Source organism: Elephas maximus, chromosome 17 (assembly GCF_024166365.1).
Source record: "Elephas maximus indicus isolate mEleMax1 chromosome 17, mEleMax1 primary haplotype, whole genome shotgun sequence".
NCBI lineage: Eukaryota > Metazoa > Chordata > Mammalia > Proboscidea > Elephantidae > Elephas > Elephas maximus.
In genome coordinates, this window is record NC_064835.1 from 64,968,193 (window position 1) to 64,989,319 (window position 21,127).

Sequence of the window (21,127 nt, forward strand, 5' to 3'; positions counted from 1 at the left end):
CTAGGTGGAGGAGGAGCTGCAGGAGCAAGACTTCCTGGACCGCTGCTTCCAGGAGATGCTGGATGAGGAAGACCAAGACTGGTTTATTCCATCACGAGACCTGCCGCAGGCCATGGGACAGTTGCAGCAACAGTTAAATGGCCTTTCAATCAGCGACACTCATGATTCTGAAGATATTTTGGTAAGAGCCATATGTGGTTCTACATGCAGTGTAGTGAAGAGAATATGGGATTTGGAGTCACAGAACCTCTTTCTTGGCTCTGTAACCTTGGGCAAGTCTCTGCAGCCCTGTAAGCTACTCTTTCTTCACTCACCACATAAACATTACTAAGAGGGTCCTTTGAAGACACATTGCACCTCATAAAGCTCTGTGAAAACATTTATTATTGCCAGTATCACCACTTTCCATTTTTCCCTAAGGTGCTTTTCAAAGTGGAATTGGGACTAAGAATAAAAAATTGAACACTGAATTGGTTTGGTTTCAAATTATGATTTGCTGCTGCCCTTCCCTTTTAATACCTCCCAAATCTGTATTTAATATAGTTTTGAATGTTATAAACGTTGCCTGCCCAGTTTGGAAGGAACATACTCCTGAGAGCCCATTTTCCACTTGGAAGACCAGATAGTCTAATTCCCTGTCTGCCCTGTTGATTTAATGTGTTCTGTGACTGATACAGTTCTCACACAACTCCTGTTCCGAATGACTGTGCCCTGTGGTTTTGCTGAGGTTTTGGATATTCACATGAGAATACATAGGTAAGGAGGTGAGGAAGAAAGATGACAAAAAATAAGCATTGTGGTAGCCAAACTGGTTTCATGGAAAACTCTTTTGACTTTCATCAAGTTAAGATACTCAGTGAATTGAAATATTCCTTTTGGAGTCAAACTTGTGGGCCTCTGATGAGAATTGGGAAAACGTCATGAAGGAAACAGGAGTCCAAAGTAAGGAGAAAACAAGGCTGGTCAGGGCTTAGTGTGTCAGGAGCCGCTGGGAGCAGCCCAGCTTTTGTGTTTATGGAACTCTGGCATAGGTTGCAGTCACAGCCTGCTATACAGAGAATTTTATTTATTTCTCTCCTTGAGCTGAAGGAAAGATACTGGTAGTAATAGAGGCAGGGAGAAAATGACTTTTAAAGTGCAACTTCCTTGGGATTTATTATCTCTCGATTCTTCTTTCAGAGCAAAAGTAACCTGAACCCAGATGCCAAGGAGTTTATTCCAGGAGTGAAGTACTGAGCTGACAAAAAGCTTTGAGGAGGACTTGTATGTCCCCACCTCTGGGGACAGTGCTGCACAAAAAGCTGGAGCGGAAGAGGGGGGTGGGCTGGGGAGGGGTGCTCATCGGGGAAGGGGAACAGTGGTTTAACTCCTGTGACTTGAGTAACTAATGTGCTCAGTCTTATTCTACAAGCCTCTGAGTATTTCTCTTTTGTTCTACTGACTTCCATGGGGAGCAGTTTCATCTTTTTTTTGTTAGCTCTTTTGAGTTAAGGAAATTGCAGTCTTTTTTTTTTTTTCCTTCATCAGGAATGTCTGCTGTGTGTGTTTAAACAAAATAAGCTGACCAAGAAAAACTGGGTGTTTAAGAAATGCCCTTCTCTCCCTGCTGTATACTTACAAGGGCAATGAACACCTGGAGAACTACTTGTCATGTTTGCTAAGCTGGATGGAAAAAGAACAAGCAGAAGAAGCAGGTGGTGCAAACCAGAATACGCAGCTCAGCTCCCTCACCCCAGGAGGTGTCCTGCAATGAACTGGGATTACCAGGAGCGTATCAAGCCCACTTTTCCCTGCCCTGAACCCTGTTCAAGAAAACACAATCTTAAAGTACTGGTTTATGGTAACTCTTGATGGTTGATGAAAGTTGTAAATCAGAAAGGAAGGACTGTGATGGTGATTGTCACTTGAGTCATTTCAGTTACTGTTATCCTACTCTTAGGCCTCTGTTTACAGCTACCATCAGGCTCATCATTTACAAAGTAAAAGAACACTACAAGTGATTTGCCACCTCATCCCTCATGGTGTCTAGGTACTCCCCTGTCTCCTGTCCTCCCCAGCCTTACTCTGATTTACCAAGAAAAGACATCATTACCAAAGCTGTATGAGAGGCATGCTGTGATGGCAGTCAGCTTGAGCCTGGAGGAGTCATCCTTGAAGCCTGTTAGTTGTGTCTTAAGTCTATTTTGCATGATTTTATTTTTTTCCAGTTCCATGAACACTTGGTCCCCTTGGTATCGTCATTCCCTCAGAAAGGTCTTATGCACTTTTACAGGTAAATTTATTTTTCAGGACATTAGCAAGAAGCTCAATTCACAGTTTGGGTGCTTCTCCTCCACCCTGTAGAATTGTGCAGAGGAACTCCAAGCCTAGGAGAGTGAAGCCTGCTTTATCAAGGTGACTGTAATTGTTAGGATATAGTCAACTGTTATAAAATTTTGCAATTTGCATACACCCCACTTTGCAAACTTGTTAGTCACACTCTCTGGGTGCATTCCTTTTATCTTTCCTGGGGTTTTTGTTGATACTTATAAGGAACTAAACTGGGTACCAGGAGCTTCCTTTGTGTGATAGAGGTGCAGGTGGCAGAGTCGTGTTTGAAAGAGATCGTGTCTAGTCCTGGCCATTGTCCTTGGACTAGGACTTGCATAGGCCTGAGGATGATGGTGGCTTCTTTGTGACTGCTACTGTGTGGTGTGATAGGCCTGTAAGGAAATGATCACGTAACTTGAAATAAAGTCTGTGTAAATTTAGTATGTGGATGTTGGAAAGAGGTTGGAAAGAAAGGACTGGGGTCTGGAAAGCTTAGCAAACTTCTTTTTCTTATGAGTTCCCTTGTTGACTTTTTGAATGGCAACAGGCTAATGTCAAATTTAAAATATGAACCACATCTTTTCCTCATTTGAATCTATAGGATAACATCATTTGAAAACCGGCCATCCTTGTTAGGTCTTATGTCATAGGAGATTAGCTTGGGGAGCTTGTATTTCCAGACAAACACATTAATTCCTCAAGCGTCTACCTCAAGAGAATGGAACCATTAACTCTTCTTCAGGGAGGACTATGAATAAAGAAACTTCATTACTCCAGCTTCAGCTTTCAGCTGGTAGTTTCCTCTAACAGAGAGGAACTTGGAAGTGCAGAGATAGAGGTCTCTCTCCTGGGGCAGTTTTTCCTCCCTCAGTCTCCATTTGCCTGTCCAACCTCAGAATTCTGAAGGCTTTTGGAAATGAAATGACAGAAAGGGCATTCTCAAGACTGTGGATGCCTCTGTCATAGACGATAGATTCTCATTTGGCTCCCCATCCAGAAAGTCTTGCAGGAATCTGGAGTTAAGCTGTTTCTTCGCCCTTGGGGAGGCTTGAGCTCTGACACCTGGGTAGGCTATGCGGCTAGGTTCAGTAAGGGGCTTACCTCTCTTGCTGCTGTGCTGTTCCACTTTGGATGTTGGTCTTCAGCATGTTTCACAAGGCGTTTTTGGTTAGGACTAAAAAAACTTTTCTGTCAGATGAGCAGTGGAGCCTGAGTCCCATTCAGAGATATTGACTTCATGGTCAGGAGGTGGCTTATAATGTAACACCTTTTTTAATGTGTAGGCTTGTGCTATAAATGGTTCCTTCTTGTAGCCCAGCTCTTTTCTCCATCTATTTTATGTTGTGAGGTGGGAGCACAGTAACTGCCCAGATCATAGGCTCAGCTGTTGTTTGAGTTTGCCAGCTTTGTAGCAGAAAATATGTTTGGGTCTTGTTGGACCTTCGCCAGGGGAAGGATAGTAGCCTCGGTCTGTCTGACTTTTCCTCGTAGGAAAGGTCCCAAGTGCAGGTCAGGCCCAACACCTTTACGATTTAATGGTGAGGCGTGTATTTATTTATAAGTGATTATTTTGATGTTGAATTTAAGCCACTACTCGATTCAAACTTTATTGGCAACTGGAAGTCAGAGAGTTTGTTTAGAGATGAAACCGTGTCTTGACAGTTGCCAGGTCTGGCTGGTCCCAGTATTAGTTTATTAGTGATTGATTTCTGATTATTATGGTTGATTATTTCACTCTAAATCTTCAAGATGAAAATTATTTTATCTCTTTCTTTTCAAGAGGAAAAAAAAATAGTAGAAATGCCTTTTTGATTTTTTCAGGCCTTTTGCCTGCAGCAGAAAACTTAGGCCTGAGCACACGCATACCTGGATCTCTGGACCAGTTTCTGACCCAGAGCAGTGGACTTTTGGGGATCACAGAAGGTCAAATGAGAAATAACCATAGGAAAAGGCTGGACTATTGCAGCATCTTTCGTTTCCAAAGTAAAAACAGCTAGGGTCTCATTAATTAGGATTACATTGTTAACTGTGGCTTAAAAATAAATCTTTTGGTGAAATACCAAGCAGCATTTTCCAAATTGTATATTGCTATAACGTAAAAGTTTTGATTGGTTTTGGCGAGGCTGGGAAATAAGGCAAGGGAGAAAGTGGCAGTTTGCTTCCATAACGACTTACAGCCTTGGAAACCCTGTGGTAGTTCTACTCTGTCCTATAGAGTCGCTATGAGTCAGAATCGACTGGACAGCAGTGGGTTTTGGGTTTGGGGAAGTAAAGAGGAGAGTTATGCAAAGAGGAAGTCAAAGGACACAGCCTGTCTGAATCTTCGTGCATTAGCACTGCTGCAAACCCCATGCAAAGAAATGACTGCCCAGGCTCCCGAAACATCTGGAGCCCAGGAATCTACTCACCTGTGATTGTAGGGGGCAGGCATTCTTTGATAAGGATTCCTGTGCCACAGGCTAATAAAGTTTCTTGGTTTGGGTGATGTTGAGGTATGGGAATAGGCAGAAACCTAACAAATGTGACCAAGATTGGGACATGTCCACCTACTGGGGAGGACTGTATGCCCAGTCACTCTTTGGGATAATGCCAGCATCATTAGTTTGAGAAGTAGGTGGAGAGGATAGGAGAATTGAACCCAATTTGGCATGCAGCGGGGGCTTTGCTCTCCTCCTGCCTCTGCCAACAGTTCCGCGTGTGAGTCATTTCACCCCTCATTGCCCACGTGGATCATTAATTCTCTTCTCTCCACCCTATGTAGTGTGCAGAGCACTTTCACACACACTGCTCTCCAGCCTTGTGGTGAATGTCACTCACAGACTTGGCTAGTCACAATTTTGGAAGGTTTTTTTTTTTTTCTCCTTTGCTTCTAATCTTCTGTCTTTATTTCTCCCATCTTGAAGCTGCTTTTGGTGACGGGGAAGCAGGAAGCCCACCCAAGGAAACACTCATGTTCCGCCCAGCCCCCTACTGCAGTTTCCAGTCAGTTTGAGTTTTTAGGGGGTTGTGAGGATAGGACAGCTGAGTACACTGGTCTCTACATGGTGTCAGCCAAGAGATCCAACCCCCAGGGGACAGAAGAGAAGTGTGCAAAGGGACAGAGGCACCATCTCTTTCAAGAGAAAAAGCCTCCTTAGATTTTGTTACTAGGAGTCTCATTTGCAATATTTACTAAGCTTTCTCCTCCAACCCTGCTTTCCTTTTTAAAAATAATAAATAAAAATCCTAGGCTATTTAATGCTAAAAAAAAGGAAAAGACTGAGATAGTAGTAAAATTTTCAGTCTATAAACCAGCACTAAGTGATAATTCTGTTGATTGTGAGCTTTCAGAAATACTGAATGCTTGGTGGGTGGTTTGGAAGGCAGGAAGTTTCTTTTTAACACCTTCATTGAGGTATATTTTACATATCATAAAATTCACCCATTTCAACTGTACAATTCAGTGATTTTAGTGACTTTCCCAAGTGGTGCAGCCATCACCATAACTCAGTTTTGAGACATTTTTTTCACACACCCTCACCCCACTTACCCAGTAAGATCACTCATCCCTGTTGACACTTAATTCCAGTTCCCACCTCCAGCCCCAGCCAATCACTAATCTACTTTCTGTCTATAAATTTGTGTTTTCTGGACATAACCATAAAGAATAGGTGATCTCTTGTGCCTGACTTCTTTCACTTAGCGTAATGTTTTTGAGGTTCATCCAGGATGTAATATGATCAATAGTTTATTCCTCTTTATTGCTGAATATATTCCATTATATAGATATAAGATACTTGGTCAGCAAGGGAGCCTCTTAAACTTGGATTTTAGCTTCCCGTGGTCTAACTGAAACCCTCAAAACTCCTAGTGGAAGCTGCTGTTCACGTTAAAGGGACGCTGCTCAGCCAGCTTTGTCATCTTCTAGACACTCCGCTTGAGGAGCCTGAACTGCTGCAGAAATTTTTATAATTTTGCACCTTTTTTTATAAGGAACGTTTGTGCTGTCTCCACGTCAGGACTTTTGAAGCATCTAATATTCATTTAATAAGTACGAGCATGTGCTTGAGTGGACAAGAAAATGAAACCATCAATGCTATGTTGGATTTTTTTCCTCCCCCAGGCTGGATGGGGGGATCTCTGAGCTTCTGAATACAGTATCGTGTCTCCGTTACAAAGTTGAACATGTATTCAAGGTCCTGCTGCCTTTGCTGGACAGACTTTGGAGGAAGGAGAGCCGACAACAGAGGAGGTAGAGCGGAAAAAGGGAGCGGGCTCGTGGAACCAGAAGCCCCCAGGAAGTGTCTGCAGGGCACACTGGCCCTGGGCCTGGATGAAGTGCCCACGGTGCCCTGGGGCAGCTTAGCACCTCCAGCAGGCCCAGCAGGTCTCCACTCTGATCTTTCTCTCTGTTTCACAAGTGTTTAAAAGCTGTTTTTGTTCTTTTTTTTTCTTCCCACTAAGTAAATGTTATATGGTAGTTATTAACACTTCTTTGGAGAAGGAAATAATTTTCATAAAAATATCAAAAATGGAAAAAAGTTACTTTTTACAAATTTTGCTATACAACCAAATGGCAGCTGTTGACAATTTAAATAAAATGAGAATAAAATGCTTCTGCTGGCAGTGGTACCCTTTTTCCTCAGGTTGGGTCCTTCTGTATCTATATGGCAGGGAGTCCGTATGTACGAGGTGTGCGTGTATGCTTGGTTTTTTCAGTCATAATTTTAGTTACATAGTTTTCCGTTCCAAACAGGGTTACGAAGTGCTAAGAGTATGGGCTTGCTTATCACTTTCTCTGTGCCCTTCAGCCTGAACCTCAATTTCCTTATTTGTAAAGGTACATTTCCCTCTTGAGGCTATTGTGAAAATTAACTGAATTTTAGAATACATAAATCCCTAATACATGGTTGCATCGTTGGTAATAGTGACAGTAATGTGTACAGCTTTGAACAAAATGGTAACAGGAAATCCTTGGACTAGTAAAAAAATTAGGTATTTTCTGTTTCTGAGCAAAACTGACTCCTACCTAGTAAACAAAGGAGTTCTCTGCCTTTCAACTATTGAACAGGTTTGAGAGCCTGCTTCATACCAAATGCTGGCTTAGGTCCTGAGACTACTTGGTTAACCAATCACATAATCCCTGGAGATTAGTTTGGTAATGTGTAGTTTCAATTTACATAAATTCAAAACTCCCAACGACTGTCTGAGGGGCTTTATCATATGGTAAAAAGATCATGGGGCCAGACCAAGGTCCCTGGGTTCTGCTTTGAGGCCTTTTAACTCCTTCAATAAAACCATGGGGGCAGGAAGAATCTGAGCTGACTTGCCTATTTATAGGCTGTTATGAATAGGAGTCCCTAAGTGACGCAAATGGTTAAGCACTCAACTACTAGCCCAAAGGATGGTGTTTGAACACACCGGAGGCACCTCAGAAGACAGGCTTGGTGGTCTGCTTCTCAAAGTTCAGAGCCTTTACAACTCCATGGAGCAGTTCTACTCTGCACAGGTGGAGTCACTGTCAATCGACTCAATGGCAAGTAGCAACAATAGCTACATGTGTACAGGGCCTGAACTATTAGAGTGTGACATTGTTTAAGATGTGAGTGATGTATTCATTTCTTTAACTTTTTATTGAAGTATGTTTCACAGAAAAGTGCAGATATTTTAAGCGTGCAGTTTGTGAATTTTCACCAACTGAAAACAGGTGAAAACTTTAATCCTTAGAGCACCCATCACTCTAGAAGACGTTCAGTACACATTTGCTGAGTGAATGGTACAGATGAGACTGTGCTGTCCACAAGATCACTCAGGTAAAGGCAGCGCTGGCCTCATTCAAGTCCAGTGCGTGTCCAAGCTCTTGCCTTGTCACAGGGCTGTGTGGGATCAGATGAGATGAATGTATGCATCTTCAGTGCCTTGGAAGTGGAGAATCCCGTGAATTACTCCCGATATTTTGTTGGGGGATGGAGAATAGATCTTTAAAGGGAGTAAAACTCATTAAAATCATTTAGGGTTTTCTGCACCTCAGCCACTGTGTAACACTACTAACTAGAGAACAAGCTACTTCTTCTTTGGCTAAAGAACTAGAAGCACAATCTGACCTTGTGCACTTTGATTGCCTTCTTTTTTTTCAAGTAATTACTCAACACTGAAGTGCTGAGAGGAAACCCTGGTGGGGTAGTGGTTAAGTGCTACGGCTGCTACCCAAGAGGTCAGCAGTTCGAATCCGCCAGGCGCTCCTTGGAAACTCTATGGGGCACTTCTACTCTGTCCTGTAGGGTCTCTATGAGTCAGAATCGACTCGATGGCAGTGGGTTTGGTTTTGGGAAGTGCTGAGACTACAGAATCAGGATGTGCTCCTTGCTCTGCTCTAAAACATCCCGTTCATTCGAATTGTAGTGCCTCAACAACCATAAGGAAGCATGATGACCGTATCCTAAACATTAGTTGGTCTCAGCATTTATAAATTCCACTTTTCATCCAGAAAGTTTGGATTCTAAGTCCAAAATACTGCTTGATCCTGGTCTTAATATCATGTAAAAATGGCGGTTTGAACTCCATTTCTCCAAAACCCACCACTTACTAAAAACAGTATTCATTAGGGTTATGGGATATAGCAAATTCACCTCTTGTGTGTCCTTGTTCTCCTTACAAGCTTTTTACCAGTGATGTAGTGGAGACTTGCTGAGAGCCAGACCCCACTGTCCGATGGTTTGGGCCATAGATGGAGGTGTAGATGGCTGGCTGTTTCAGAAGGGTCTTGCTTGAGTACTCTGGCTTGCTGGGCTGAGCATGACGGGATGAGAGCTGCTGCTATTCTGTTCTATATGAATGCCAGTGTGTGAAGGTACAGCGTCAACTGACCTGGGAAAACAAGCCTATATATAAGGCCCCTGAGAGTGCCCCATCAGAACTCAAAACCTGCAAGGGTACAGCTTCCTCGGTTACAGATCCTGGAACCCCTAGAGCAATTACCTAAAGAATTTAGTAGAAATGAAAATCTCCCATCCCCATCCCACCCTTGACCTATTGAATCAGATACCTTAAGGGGGGAAGAACACAAATCTGAGTTCTAAAGTCGCTCCTAGAATTATCGGTGTATGTAAGCTTGAAAACTGGTATCTAGGACATGATCCATGCCTTCAAATAGTTTACACTCTAAACTCCTGTAGAGGCAGCCACTGTGGCTTAAGACTCTCTCTTCAGTCCACCAAACATGTGCAGCAGAACAGGAAGGTCTGGGCTTGTCTTTACTGATCAAACCACAGTATCCAAGGGACAGGAACCATGTCTGGTCTTCACTGATGTTCATTTCATCATTCCTGGCACCATATAACAAACACAGCATCATGCTTTCACCAGAGCCAGGCTGGCAGCAGCCAGGAATAGGTGGGCCACCTAAGTAAACTGTGCCCGAGTGGCCTTCTTTGATCTCAGCAATCTTCATCATCTCCAAGAACTCATTCACGTGAAAAACCGCCAAACGTGTTGTTTACTCACAGTTACCCAGTCAGCGATGTTCAGATTCTCCCACATGAGAAATGTACCCTCTCCCCCAAATTCACGGTAACTGTCACAGGAGAGCATCATATGCCTAAGGTTATTCCCTTTGACATTTTGCGTGGAGTACACTTAGTTCTAGTGAACATGGTTGGGCAGGAATCATTACTTTGACAGGAGAAAACTGAGATCACAGGTTAACTGGCAGGCGCACAGCATATATATATGGTAATATAGGGGAGGGAAGCCTGTACAGATCGATTACCTGCCTAATTACTGCAGACCACAGGCCAAGCACCTGGGATGAGGCCTTAAACCCTGGACTAACACCATTCCTGAGCCCTCTGATACCTGGAAAGTTCCCTGAGGATGTACACATGAAGTCGGCTTGATAACACAATCCCATTGGGGAGTGGGTAAAGTGCGTTTATTTTCTTCTATGTTTTTTTAAAAAAGGAAAAATGAAGAAAAAGCCTCCTCCCTTCCAGCACCCAATGTCCACAGGGCTTAGAGGAGGTGGAGATGGGGCCAGCCCCCTAGGAGAAGGTGTAGGAGTAGAAGGCAATGGCACTGACGTTATAGTCCATGGGGAGGAGATGCCCAATGTGCTTAGCCCCAAGGCTGGCCCCACCCAGGGCCGAGGAGTGCCTCAACTTCATCAGGGTGACTCTGGACAAAGAGTTTTGAGCCTGGATCTCTCTGCCCTGCGTCAGCGCCAAAAGGAAACCTGGAGGGAGAGAAGGCAGAGGACAGAGATGAGGCGAGACCAGTGAGAAGGTGGGGCAGAGGGAGAGAAGAGGCCTGGGCCCCCAGCATTCCTGTAAAGGTCCTGGAGGGCCCCCATGGCAAATCCCCAACACAGGGCGTACCAAGGCACAGAAACCCAGTAACAGCTGTGAGGGGCACTGGAGCCAGCAGCCCCCAGTCAACCCCAAGATGCCCGACATGAGGAACTCCATCCCAGGAAGCAATGGAGATCCCTGAGCTACTTCACAGTGTCTAATGGAAACCGTACAACTACCTGAAATAAGGCTGCAAGGGCTAAGAAGTCACGTTCCTTTTGGCTAGGATTGTGTTGACTAGGAATATCACCACAGGCTACCACACACTCGTCAGAAACTGATTTTAAGTTAGATTCATATTTAATTTTTAAAAGGTGTTTATTATTTAATAAATCCTTTGGAAAAGACCATCTTCTCAAAAGTCTGTGGAAGCTGGAAGGGGACATTCTATAAGGCCTTACTGGCAGATGGAAGGCTGAGGACCTTGACCTAAAACAAGAGCTGCTAATCCAGGCCCTCAGGCCCAGTCTTTTACTGGGACCAGCACCCCAGCCCCAAGTTCTCCCTGGGCAGGCCATTTTCCTGGGCCACCTCTTTCCCAGCCCCGTTCCCTAGTCCTCCTCTCCTCTCTCCCACCTGCAAACTCACCTTCCTTCAGCAGCTCCCAGCTCTTCCACACAGAGCCCACACACAGGATGGGGAGGCCGATCTCCCCTTGGAACAAGACCTAGGCAGAGGGGAGAGGGCAAAGGACAGATGTTGGGGGCCGACCAAGCCTCTCCAGGACTGGAGGGTGTGGTTTCTTAGCACCAACCCACACTATCCCAGTTACTCTCCCTGTAGCCGAGAGCCAGAAGGCTCAAGGGAAGTAAATGGGGGAGACTCAAAAACACAAGGGAGAGAAGGAAAAGGAAAAAGGGTTAAGTAACAATACAGAGGAAGGAAAGAGACAAGGGAGGGGAGGCCCAAGGACAGGAGTGTAAGAGAAGCTGCAGTACGTGCAGTCCATGAAACCAGTGTCCTGTATGTAAATACAGATCCTGACTCATCACAGAGAGGAGGCACTTGACCGAAGTACTCTTTCATGCTATAGACTTTCCACAGAATTTCTTTCATAACCTCAGTAAATTTAAAATAGTATCCAATTTACACAGGGTTTATGGGGTTAGTCCTGTTCACGATGAGCAAGGGCCACATCTTGCCCAGCAGCTCCCAAACATCCTCTCCCACCTCAACTCACCGGGTCAATCTCAGGCAACACGGCTACGACGTGTCTGCCTAGCATCTCCCCAGCTTTCCTGAAGATATACCGGGAGAGGGGGTCTCCCTGCTGAGCACCTGGGGTGGGGAGGAAGGAAGATGACGGGGAGCTGGGAATTCCTAGGGAACTGACAGCCCTCGGTTACTCCCTCCCTTTGATGAAAGGCAGCAGCAGTGGAGTGGCTCTGGCTAAAAAAATAGTGGAGGCCTAAATCAGGATGGATGCCGGCTGCATGACATAGGGGCAAGAAAGCCTCCAATGTAGCCACTCTCCCCTCCCCCACCCCCACTCTAGAAGGGGCTCCATTCCAGGTGCTGGAAGGGTAGCCCCCACTAGAGAAGCACAACGGCACCTGGTTTGTACTCCAGCTTACACAGAGTTACTGTGAGTCGGTCCCTCAGGTCTGGGGCCCTGGCACCCTGCCCTAGCAGGTGACAGTACACCTGTCAGTGCCTCGCACCCACCTACAAGTCTACTGTTGGTAGCCCCCTGCTTGCTCTACCACAGGGGGCAAGAACAGGCCCTGCTCTGGAGGCTGCAGTCCAGAGACTCTGAAAGCCCTTGAGTCAATGTCCTGAGGCTGTGGGAATCCAAATCAAGGGAGTATGGACCTTACAGTGGAGAAAGGGCCATGTGCAGACCAGCGAACCCTATGTTCTGCTTCTCCTGACTCCCAACAAAATATGGACAACCTCGCTATAATTCCCTAGTTCTTTGGGTGTAAGTTTTAAGTAAAAAAAAAAAATCACAGTTATACATTTATTCAAAGAACTGCTTCATAAATTTCTCAAAAAGAGGCATACAGCCTACACAAGCCATGACCGCTGACAAGAGAAAGACAAGTAATAGAAAACAATACAACTTGGGTGCCCTTCTGCCCACCAAGGCTCACCACCACCAAGGTCCACAGAAATGAGGGCACTTGGTCAAAGCGAGCTTGGCTTCCAGTCCCCAACCAAACCCCACTCCACTCTCTAATGAGGGAGGTCTCTGGGGAACAAAGCCAGATAAAACCTAGCCCCACCTCCAGTACCTTCTGCAATTTTCCGGCAAAACCCAGCAAACCTGCTTTTATCAAACTCCCTATAGAGGTGAGTGAGGATTCCCAGCCGATCTGGCACCTGAGAGAGAGAGAGAGCGACCATGCACAGATAATCATCAGAAGCAAGAGAGAACCCCCAGGCTGCCCACCCAAGTTGGCTTTCCTGTCTATACTACTGGAAAAAGTGGAATAGTTAATTTTTCACTAAATCTAGAAAATGCAAGGATTTGAGATTTCTCATTTGAGAAATCGTGTTTTGTTTTCCCCAACGTGAACTCCACTGCTCCTCACTGATCACCTTGGAGGCAGCACAGAGTGCAGATCTATGTTCCCCAAGGTGTGCTCTACAGCTCTTTGAGGTGCTCTTGGAAAGCTTTCTTTAATTGAAGGAGTTTAAGGAACACTGCACACTGCCATTCTCCCTTGGAGCGTCACAGTACACAGTAGCAAATTAAAGGTTCTGAAAAGTCCTGCAATCAAGAAATCTATTTAACTTTGTTCCACCCCAACTTGTACGACCACAGGAGGCCTGCTCTGTCCACCCCAACAAACTTCACATCCTTAACACCTCTTAAGGTCCTGGAGAACCAGGGATTCCCAGAATATTCCAAAACCAGGCCCACTGCCATCGAGTCGATTCCGACTCACAGCAACCCTATAGGACAGGGTAGAACTGCCCCATAGAGTCTCCAAGGAGCGGCTAGTGGATTCAAACTGCCAACTTTTTGGTTACCAGCCAAATGCTTAAGCCCTGCACCACCAGGGCTTCATAGAGCACCTACAACAATGTACTTACACTAATAAGCATTTTATACACATTATTTAACCCGTAAGTTAACTCTAGGAGTTGGATTCACTTCTGCCCAGTTTCCCACTGCCCCACCTCAGGTACACATGTCCAGTGGGGGCAGGTAGCATACCTGGAAATAGTTGAACATGGCCTGTTTGACGTAGCCAATGTCATGTGGTGCCGCCTCTAAGTTGTCAATGGAGTCAAACACTATTTTCACTGCTTGGTGTGCAATCCAGTAGGCTGTGGAGAGCAGAAAGGGGTAAGAAGACAGGGGCAATCTTCCCGAGCTCACATCCAGGAAGGCTAGTGATCTACCTGAGTTTTACAGCAAATTTAGGTATCCTGATTCCCAGCTGAGGGGGCTCTAATCAGACTGTACCTGACTGACTCAGATAAGGGAAAGCTAGAAGGAGACAGAATAGGTGAGGCTGTCACCACACCAGCACCTCCCTCAAGATAAAGACAAGGTCAGTGAGCTGCCACACAAATCACTGTAGTCACTGCCAAAAGATGGACCCCAAGGACCCCCTTGAAATTATACACATGCTATCTATAAAGAAAGGGATCTTGGTGGCACAAACAGTTAAGTGCTCAGCTACGAGCCAAAAGGCTGTGGTTCAAACCCACCCAGAGGCACCTCAGAAGACAGACCTGGAGACCTGCTCCTGAAAGGTCACACCCTTGAAAACCCTATGGAGCAGTTCTACCCTGCACACGTGGGGTTCTATAAAGAGGTGGGGAGGAGGGGAGAAGCTTCTATACCCCCTTCCCACTAGCAGACAGGTACAGCGTACCCTGACATCTATGGCCTTAACCTTCTTAATTTCAACTCTTCCCTAAGGACTCCAAAAGTCCAGCAAAGGTAGGCAATGGCTACTGTGCTGAGGCATTAATCTGAATCCTGGGTGCGAGTCACTGCAGGAGAACGGCAGCAGTTAATCCAGCATTCCCATAGCTATGGTCTCCCAGTCATTACACTGGGCTCAGAACAGTCAGGTTCTAGAGCTGTCCCAAAGAGCCCCAAGGGTTCAGCAGGTCGAGGGTAGAAAGAAGAGAGGAAAAGAAGAGTCCAGGACCCTGAGCCAGGTCCAAGCAGCATGAGCTCACCTGAGCCCTCATCCCCCATCATGTGGCCCCAGCCACCACAGCCACTCTCAGAGCCATCAGGGTTGATGAGCCTACAGTTGGAGCCTGTTCCAGCGATGAGCACGATCCCACCTAGAGAGAGGGCACAGGAGGCTCGATGTGGCCAGGCCTGTATGAGGCACACAGCTAGTTGGAAGACAGGACAGAAACCAGCCCTGGAAAAGGGATCCCCACCTAGTCATATAGAGAAAACTAAGCCTAGCTAGTTTCCTGCCTAAAAATAGAAGGCCTGGGAGGGGCTTGGACCTCAGGGAAACTCCAATCATGTCCCTTCTCTGGGGGACAAAGAAGAACATGGGTCTGCATCTTGAGGGAATGTGGCTCCTCGCCCAGCCAGCTTTCAGGTGATAACTTTATTTGCTTTTTACTGAGTGTTTACTTTGTGCCAGGGATTGTGCTAGACCCAATTCCCTGAACCACCTCATGGATACAGTTAGCCGCATTTTACTGTGAGGAAATTGAAACTTGACGTAACTTCAAGACGATACAGCTGCCAGAGAAGAACTGGGATTCAAATGTCAACCTCATAGTACCAATGCTCTAACAGAGCCCCACCCACTTTCTTCTGGGAACTGACTGCCTTCCCCAGCCTGCCCCCATCACTCCTCTGCCACCAGAGGCTCCCTTCTGCCCCTAGGTCTGCATGTTCCACTGCTTGCTTCTTAGCAAAATACCCTTCCTTCCCTCCATCCTTCTGCCATTCTTGGCTCTAGAACATTTAAGCTAAAGGAAGACGAGTCAGGGGGAGAATATAATGGAGGCTGCCTTCCAGCTACTTGGAAGACAAGTTTTACCAGTTACATCTAAGGGGCTCTCCCAAGAAAACCAGTTCTCAACCTCACCCCTCCCTCCACCTCCTCACCATCCGGTGTAGCTGTGGCGATGGAGCCAGCGGCGTCAGAGGTGATTAAGTAGCTTTCACTCAGGTAGGGAAATCGGTCCCTCAGCTCCTCCATCAGGATCCTCACCGCGTCCTCCTGCTCCCCACCGCTCAGGGATAGGCCCTAGGCCACGCAGGAGGTGAGCGAGCAAGCGAGTAGGGCCCCAGACCCAGCTCCTTTCTCAGCCCCCTCCCCTCCTGATGCCTGCCCCCTGCTCTCCACATCTGGGTTTACCCTGTTTATCCAGCCCCAGTCCTCCTTCCACCCCACACAATGACCCCTCAGAAAGCATGGCTGAGAGAAGGGCCTGGGCTGGGGATGAATGAAGGAGGATTCAACAATGTCGGGTTTGGGGCCTGGAAGGACAGTGGTGCCCGTAGAAGAAAAATTAGGCAGAGGAGCACACTGAAGAGAGATGGAGAGAAAAGCTTGGTTTGGAATACAGAGGGCAGGTTGTGCCTACAGAACATCTCACTGGGGATATGTCTGGGGTGTTGCTGAAGCTACGACTTGGGAGAAAAGAGTTGAGCTGGGAATGATACTAGCAAACATTAAGTGAGTGCTTATGGGTGAGGCTTTATGCTCACTGCTTTGGGATGTATCATATCATCTTACATCCTAAACTCTGAGGTAGCTACTATTACTATCCTCGTTTTCCAAATGAGGAAACTGAGGCTTAGAATAAGTAAATAACCTGCTTAGGGTCACACAGATAGTCACTGGCAAAGCTGGGGTTAAAACCAAGGTCTTAATGGCTCTCCGAAGCCTTGTGCTGTTCCAGCCCACTTGTGGCTCTTGGCAAACGAAGCCACAAGAACGGATGAGGTCGTGTGTGAGCTTCTAGACCATCCTTAGAGGCTGCTCCCTGTATGACTGTTGAACTTTATCTAGTCCAAACTTGCCACCTGTCTCAGTGTCACTAATGACTGCACTCCCAAGCTCTACCCCAGACTCACCAAGCTGCGTAGAGGTACCAAAGGATCCACCCCTGCTTTCCGCTTGGCCCTGTTCACCATCTCGTTGATCCTCTCCACACACTTGTCTGTCCCGATCAGCTGGCCCCAATTAAGGGAAGGAGGAGTTACAAAGGCTCATAAGACCTCTGTTGCCCCTGCAGGCTGCTCTATAAGCACCAACCACCACCTCAATCAGGGTTACAGAGAATAAAACCACAACCAAGCCCACTGGTCCTCTCAATGCGACCTTTACCCAGTGATTTGTGCTGAGTCCATCCACTTCTGCCAGGATCTGCCCATCTTCAGAGAGTAAAAGGACCTTGGACTGCGTGCCTCCCCTACAGAACACAAGGGGGCACTCAGTCTTGCTCAGAAAAGCCTGCAGATACTCAGTCAAGCTGGTGCAGCCCTTGTTGCAAAGCCCAGTGTGATGGAGGAGGTGGCTTCAGTAAACCCAATTACCACTGCCAAACCCACCTCTATGGTTTGATGTCTGCTGTGCTGTTGGACTGAAATGTAGTTCTCGTTCATCTTCCCCTGAAGATGTCCTACTTATCCCTCAAAACCCTAGTTCTCAAAAACTTATCACCCCCACAGCTCCATTAGTGCTTCTCAGTGTCCCATAGCTCTTCAGGATTCCTCTGTATTAAGAGCGAAACTGACTATTTTTCTGTCTGCCTGTGACTAGACTATGAACTCCACTGGGTCAAGCTCCAGACCATCCTTCTACCCTCAAGCCTAGCCCAGAGCCTGGCACAGGCCAATGCTTAGCAAATGGGGCTAAAGACAATGTCATTTCTCCTCACTTTTCTTACAAAAGCTAAAGGCTGCCTATCAAGGTCCAGCTTCAGCTGCCAAAGTCTTCAAAATAACCTTCTGAGGAAGACCAGAGTCAGGACAAGTGGGTGAGTTTATACGAACGTAAGCCTGGTGGTATAGTGGTTAAGTGCTACGGCTGCTAACCAAAAGGATAGCAGATTGAATCCACCAGGCGCTCCCTGGAAACTCTATGGGGCAGTTCTACTCTATCCTATAGGGTAGGGGTGGGGTAGGGTAGGATAGCGTAGTCGGAATTGACTCCACGGCAACGGGTTTGGTTTTTTTTAAGCAACTAAACCTGCAAATGCTGATAGTGGGACAAATGGAAGTCTGGAGGATGTGATGTTTTTTACTCATGAGCACTTTTAGGAACGTCTTAGGACACTGAAAACCTGCTGAAACTTAACATCAAGTTTGGAGGGGCAATTAATACCTGTGGTAGCAAATTCAACATCCAAAAGAATCTCATTAAAAGCTAGAAAAGCGGATCAGAGCTCATAAATGAATTTAATAGGGATGAGTGCAAGCTCCTGTACTTACGTTAAAAAAAAAACTGTAATAAGTATATCAATAGATATATCTATCAACGTTAACAGCAATAAACAGAAACAATTACTTTGGGGTAGGTGAGTCAGCAGCAGCTGCCAGAAAAGTAAATACAAAACAATCTCAGGCTAAAAAGTACAACGCCCTGGCTGAGAAAGACAGCCACCCTCTTGTCACGCCCTGATTTGATACATCCACATTCCCAGAATGTGTCAATGGCAGGGGACTTGGAGATCATCTTGTTCATCCCTCCCTTCGTTTTGCATACGTGAAAACTGAAGTCCAGGTAGGTCAAAAATCTTGCCCATAGTCTACCAAGAGGCAGAGCTATTGAAAAAAGTATAGAAGCTTCTCAACAGGAAAGATCCCAGAATAAGAGCTTTCAATGTAGTGTTGGGAGCCTGGAGTGCCGGGGGTGGGGGTGGGGGGGGATTTCGACCATCAGGACGGGCAAATGCATTCTGGCTTGCAGCTGCTCCAACGTTACCCTCTATCAAAATCTTTGTCCGGGCGTCTGCCCCACCCCCACCGCCGCTCCCTGCCCAGCAACTTCACATTTGACACCTGTTCTGCAAAAATCTCTCCGGGATCGGAAATAGGGCAAAGGGGCTGCTTCTCCTACGGGAGACACCGGAGAGGGTCTTTCGTGGGAAAAAGGAGCGTGGTTCCGCCGTGAAATACAAAGGACCCCCCCCCGGGGTGTGGCTGTGGCACGCGCCGAGCCCCTGCAAGGCGCACGCCCGCACGCGCGCGTGCTCACATCCCTCCTCCCGAAGGCTCCGCAGCCCAAACGCCCAACGCAGCCAAAACAAACCTTCAGGCCTGAGGCCACCTCCCCGCCGGCCCGGCCACGGCGTTCTCCCCCACCCTCGGGCGCCGGGTGGCCTAGACTGCTTGCAGGCCGGCCCTCCCGGGCTGCCTCCGTCAGACCGCACTCACCCCTCCACACCCCCGTAGAGCGCGGCCATCCTGCTGCTACCAACACCGCCGATCCCGCCGTTTGCTTCCCTCCCGCTACCCTCCCTCTAGCCCTTTCGGCACCGCCCCTCATCACTTGACCGCCGGCGCGGGTCAGCTGAGTCGGAGTGCGCGTGCGCGGGGCGTGGCTCCGCGAGCCGCCGCTTACCTCAGCCCCTGACCGATCTTCCGGACGAGGTGGGTGCCCTCGGTAGCGGCTCCTACGAAACTCAGTCAGCCCCTCCCCCATCCCCTGGACTCTCCTTCCGGAGATGGAGACCGGATTCCGAGCGGAGGAACCAGAAAGATCTGCGGACCGGACCTGCTGGGTACCGCGCCGCCATGTCGGCCCCTCAGCGCCCGGAAGTTGCGGCGGCCCGGCTTGGCGCGTGCGCACTGCTTGAGCCAAGTAGAGGGTGACGCAGACGGTGACGCGCGGAGACACCTACGGGGATGTGCGTTCAGCGCGCCGACACGCAAACCAAGGCGACCTTGAGGCTCTTAGAAAAACTGTTACAGTGTTCCACCCAGCATCTTCCTGGCGAAGGTAAAAGTGGCACGTCATTCCGGCGCAGGTTTTCACGCGGCACACAAGTGAATATACGCACCCAGGAATACAGAGAAGTCGGTTGGAAGGGGAGAAACGTCCTCGAGGCTGTCCTTGCAGCCTTGAGAAGGGAGCTCTCAGTGTTTACTACTCACCCAGCCTGCTTTGTGGAGGGTATTTGCTGGCTTACGAGCAAACTGTAGTAGATAAGGTTTTACAAAGCATTTATTGCCCTCGGGCATCACCCCCTATCCTAGTTACCCCAGTACTGCAGTAACACAGGTACCACAAGTGGGGAGCTTTAAAGAACAGAAATCTATTTTCTCACAGTTCTGGAGGCTAAAAGTCCAGATCAGGATCTCCGCAGTGTAGATTCTTTCCTTGTCAGTAGCACCTGGCGGGCATTCCCTGATTCGTTGGCTTGTAGACAATTCTCACATGACTCTGTCTTCTCCCTTGTGTGCATGCTTCTGCGTCTAGTAATCTGCTCTTTTTAATTACTGAGAAGTGATTAGATTTAGAACTCACCCTACTGGGAAACCCTGGTGGAGCAGTGATTAAGAGCTACGGCTGCTAACCAAAGGTCGGCAGTTCGAATCCCCCAGGCGCTCCTTGGAAACCCTCTGGAGCACTTCTGCTCTGCCCTACAGGGTCGCTATGAGTCGGACTTGACTCCAGGCAGTGGGGTTTTTTTTTTTTTTTATTTCTACTGGGGTATGATCTAATTAACATAACAGATACTGTTTCCAAACAGAATTACATCCACAGGAATAAACCAACAAAACCAAACCCACTGCCGTGGAGTGGATTCAGGTTCATAGTAATCCTATAGGACAGAGTAGAAGTGCCCCAGAGGGTTTCCAAAGCTGTAAATCTTTACCAAGGCAACTGCCTCTTCTTTCTCCCTGATAGCTGGTGGGTTCGAACTGCTGACATTTTGGTTACCAGCCAAGCTGTTTTAACCACTAGGCCACCAGAGCTTCTTATCCACAGGTGTAAAACCAAAAAAAAAAAATCCGGTTGCTGTTGAGTCAATTCTGACTCATAGCGACCCTATAGGACAGAGTAGAACTGCCTCATAGGATTTCCAAGGAGTGCCTGGTGGATTTGAACTGCCAACCTTTTGTTTAGCAGCAGTAGCTCTTAACCACTACTCGACCAGGGTTTTCTTCCACAGATATAGGGACTAGAATTACAAACACACATTTGTGTGTATGGGGGGGGGGCAATTTAATCCATAACACCCCCTTCTTTACATGGGATTGGGAAAGGGAAAAGGAAAGTGAAAGGGAAAATAGTGGCCAGGTCTAGGAGATACGCTGTGACCCCTGCAGGTCTCTACAGGCTCCTCCTGGGAGCTCTGGGACTGGGACAGACAGCTTCCTCAGCCAGAAGGGCGGTAGCTGCACCAGGCATCTCTTCAGAACATCAGCCTAGTGACTGGTTCTTTGAAGTGCACCTCTCCAGGTAGCCTGTCCCACCAGTGATGCGAATTCTCACCTCATAGGGAAATCCTGGGCCAGAGCCTCATTCCCTGATAGTCAGCTGGGTCTGGTTAGACTTTGTTGTGAACATTTGGCTTACGTGTGCTTTTAAAAGCTAGGA

At 47.3% G+C, this 21,127-nt stretch overlaps 2 protein-coding genes across 4 annotated transcripts in view; one reads left to right on the top strand and one right to left on the bottom strand.

Annotated features, from left to right (window-relative positions):
• Positions 1 to 1,314, top strand: part of PAIP2B (poly(A) binding protein interacting protein 2B) — a 42,673-nt gene extending 41,359 nt beyond the window's left edge. Inside the window, exons 3-4 of the mRNA XM_049856480.1 lie at positions 5 to 181; positions 1,180 to 1,314. Coding sequence (XP_049712437.1) covers positions 5 to 181; positions 1,180 to 1,236 — 234 coding nt within the window. The 3' untranslated portion in view covers positions 1,237 to 1,314. The remainder of the gene's footprint in view (positions 1 to 4; positions 182 to 1,179) is intronic.
• Positions 1,315 to 9,328: 8,014 nt separating this feature from the next.
• Positions 9,329 to 19,323, bottom strand: NAGK (N-acetylglucosamine kinase). Of its 3 annotated transcripts, none has more exons than XM_049856477.1 (10): positions 19,145 to 19,323; positions 16,907 to 16,991; positions 16,654 to 16,752; positions 15,679 to 15,820; positions 14,778 to 14,888; positions 13,798 to 13,910; positions 12,869 to 12,956; positions 11,815 to 11,912; positions 11,223 to 11,301; positions 9,329 to 10,519 (listed from the first exon to the last, which is right to left on the bottom strand). In XM_049856477.1, the coding sequence occupies exons 3-10, from the start codon at positions 16,711 to 16,713 to the stop codon at positions 10,329 to 10,331; spliced, it is 882 nt and encodes a 293-aa protein (XP_049712434.1). In that variant the 5' UTR covers positions 16,714 to 16,752; positions 16,907 to 16,991; positions 19,145 to 19,323; the 3' UTR covers positions 9,329 to 10,328. The 3 variants fall into 3 exon arrangements, with proteins under 3 accessions (XP_049712434.1, XP_049712433.1, XP_049712435.1); XM_049856476.1 differs by lacking the exon at positions 19,145 to 19,323 and adding an exon at positions 18,958 to 19,044; XM_049856478.1 differs by lacking the exon at positions 19,145 to 19,323 and adding an exon at positions 18,833 to 18,942.
• Positions 19,324 to 21,127: the final 1,804 nt, after the last annotated feature.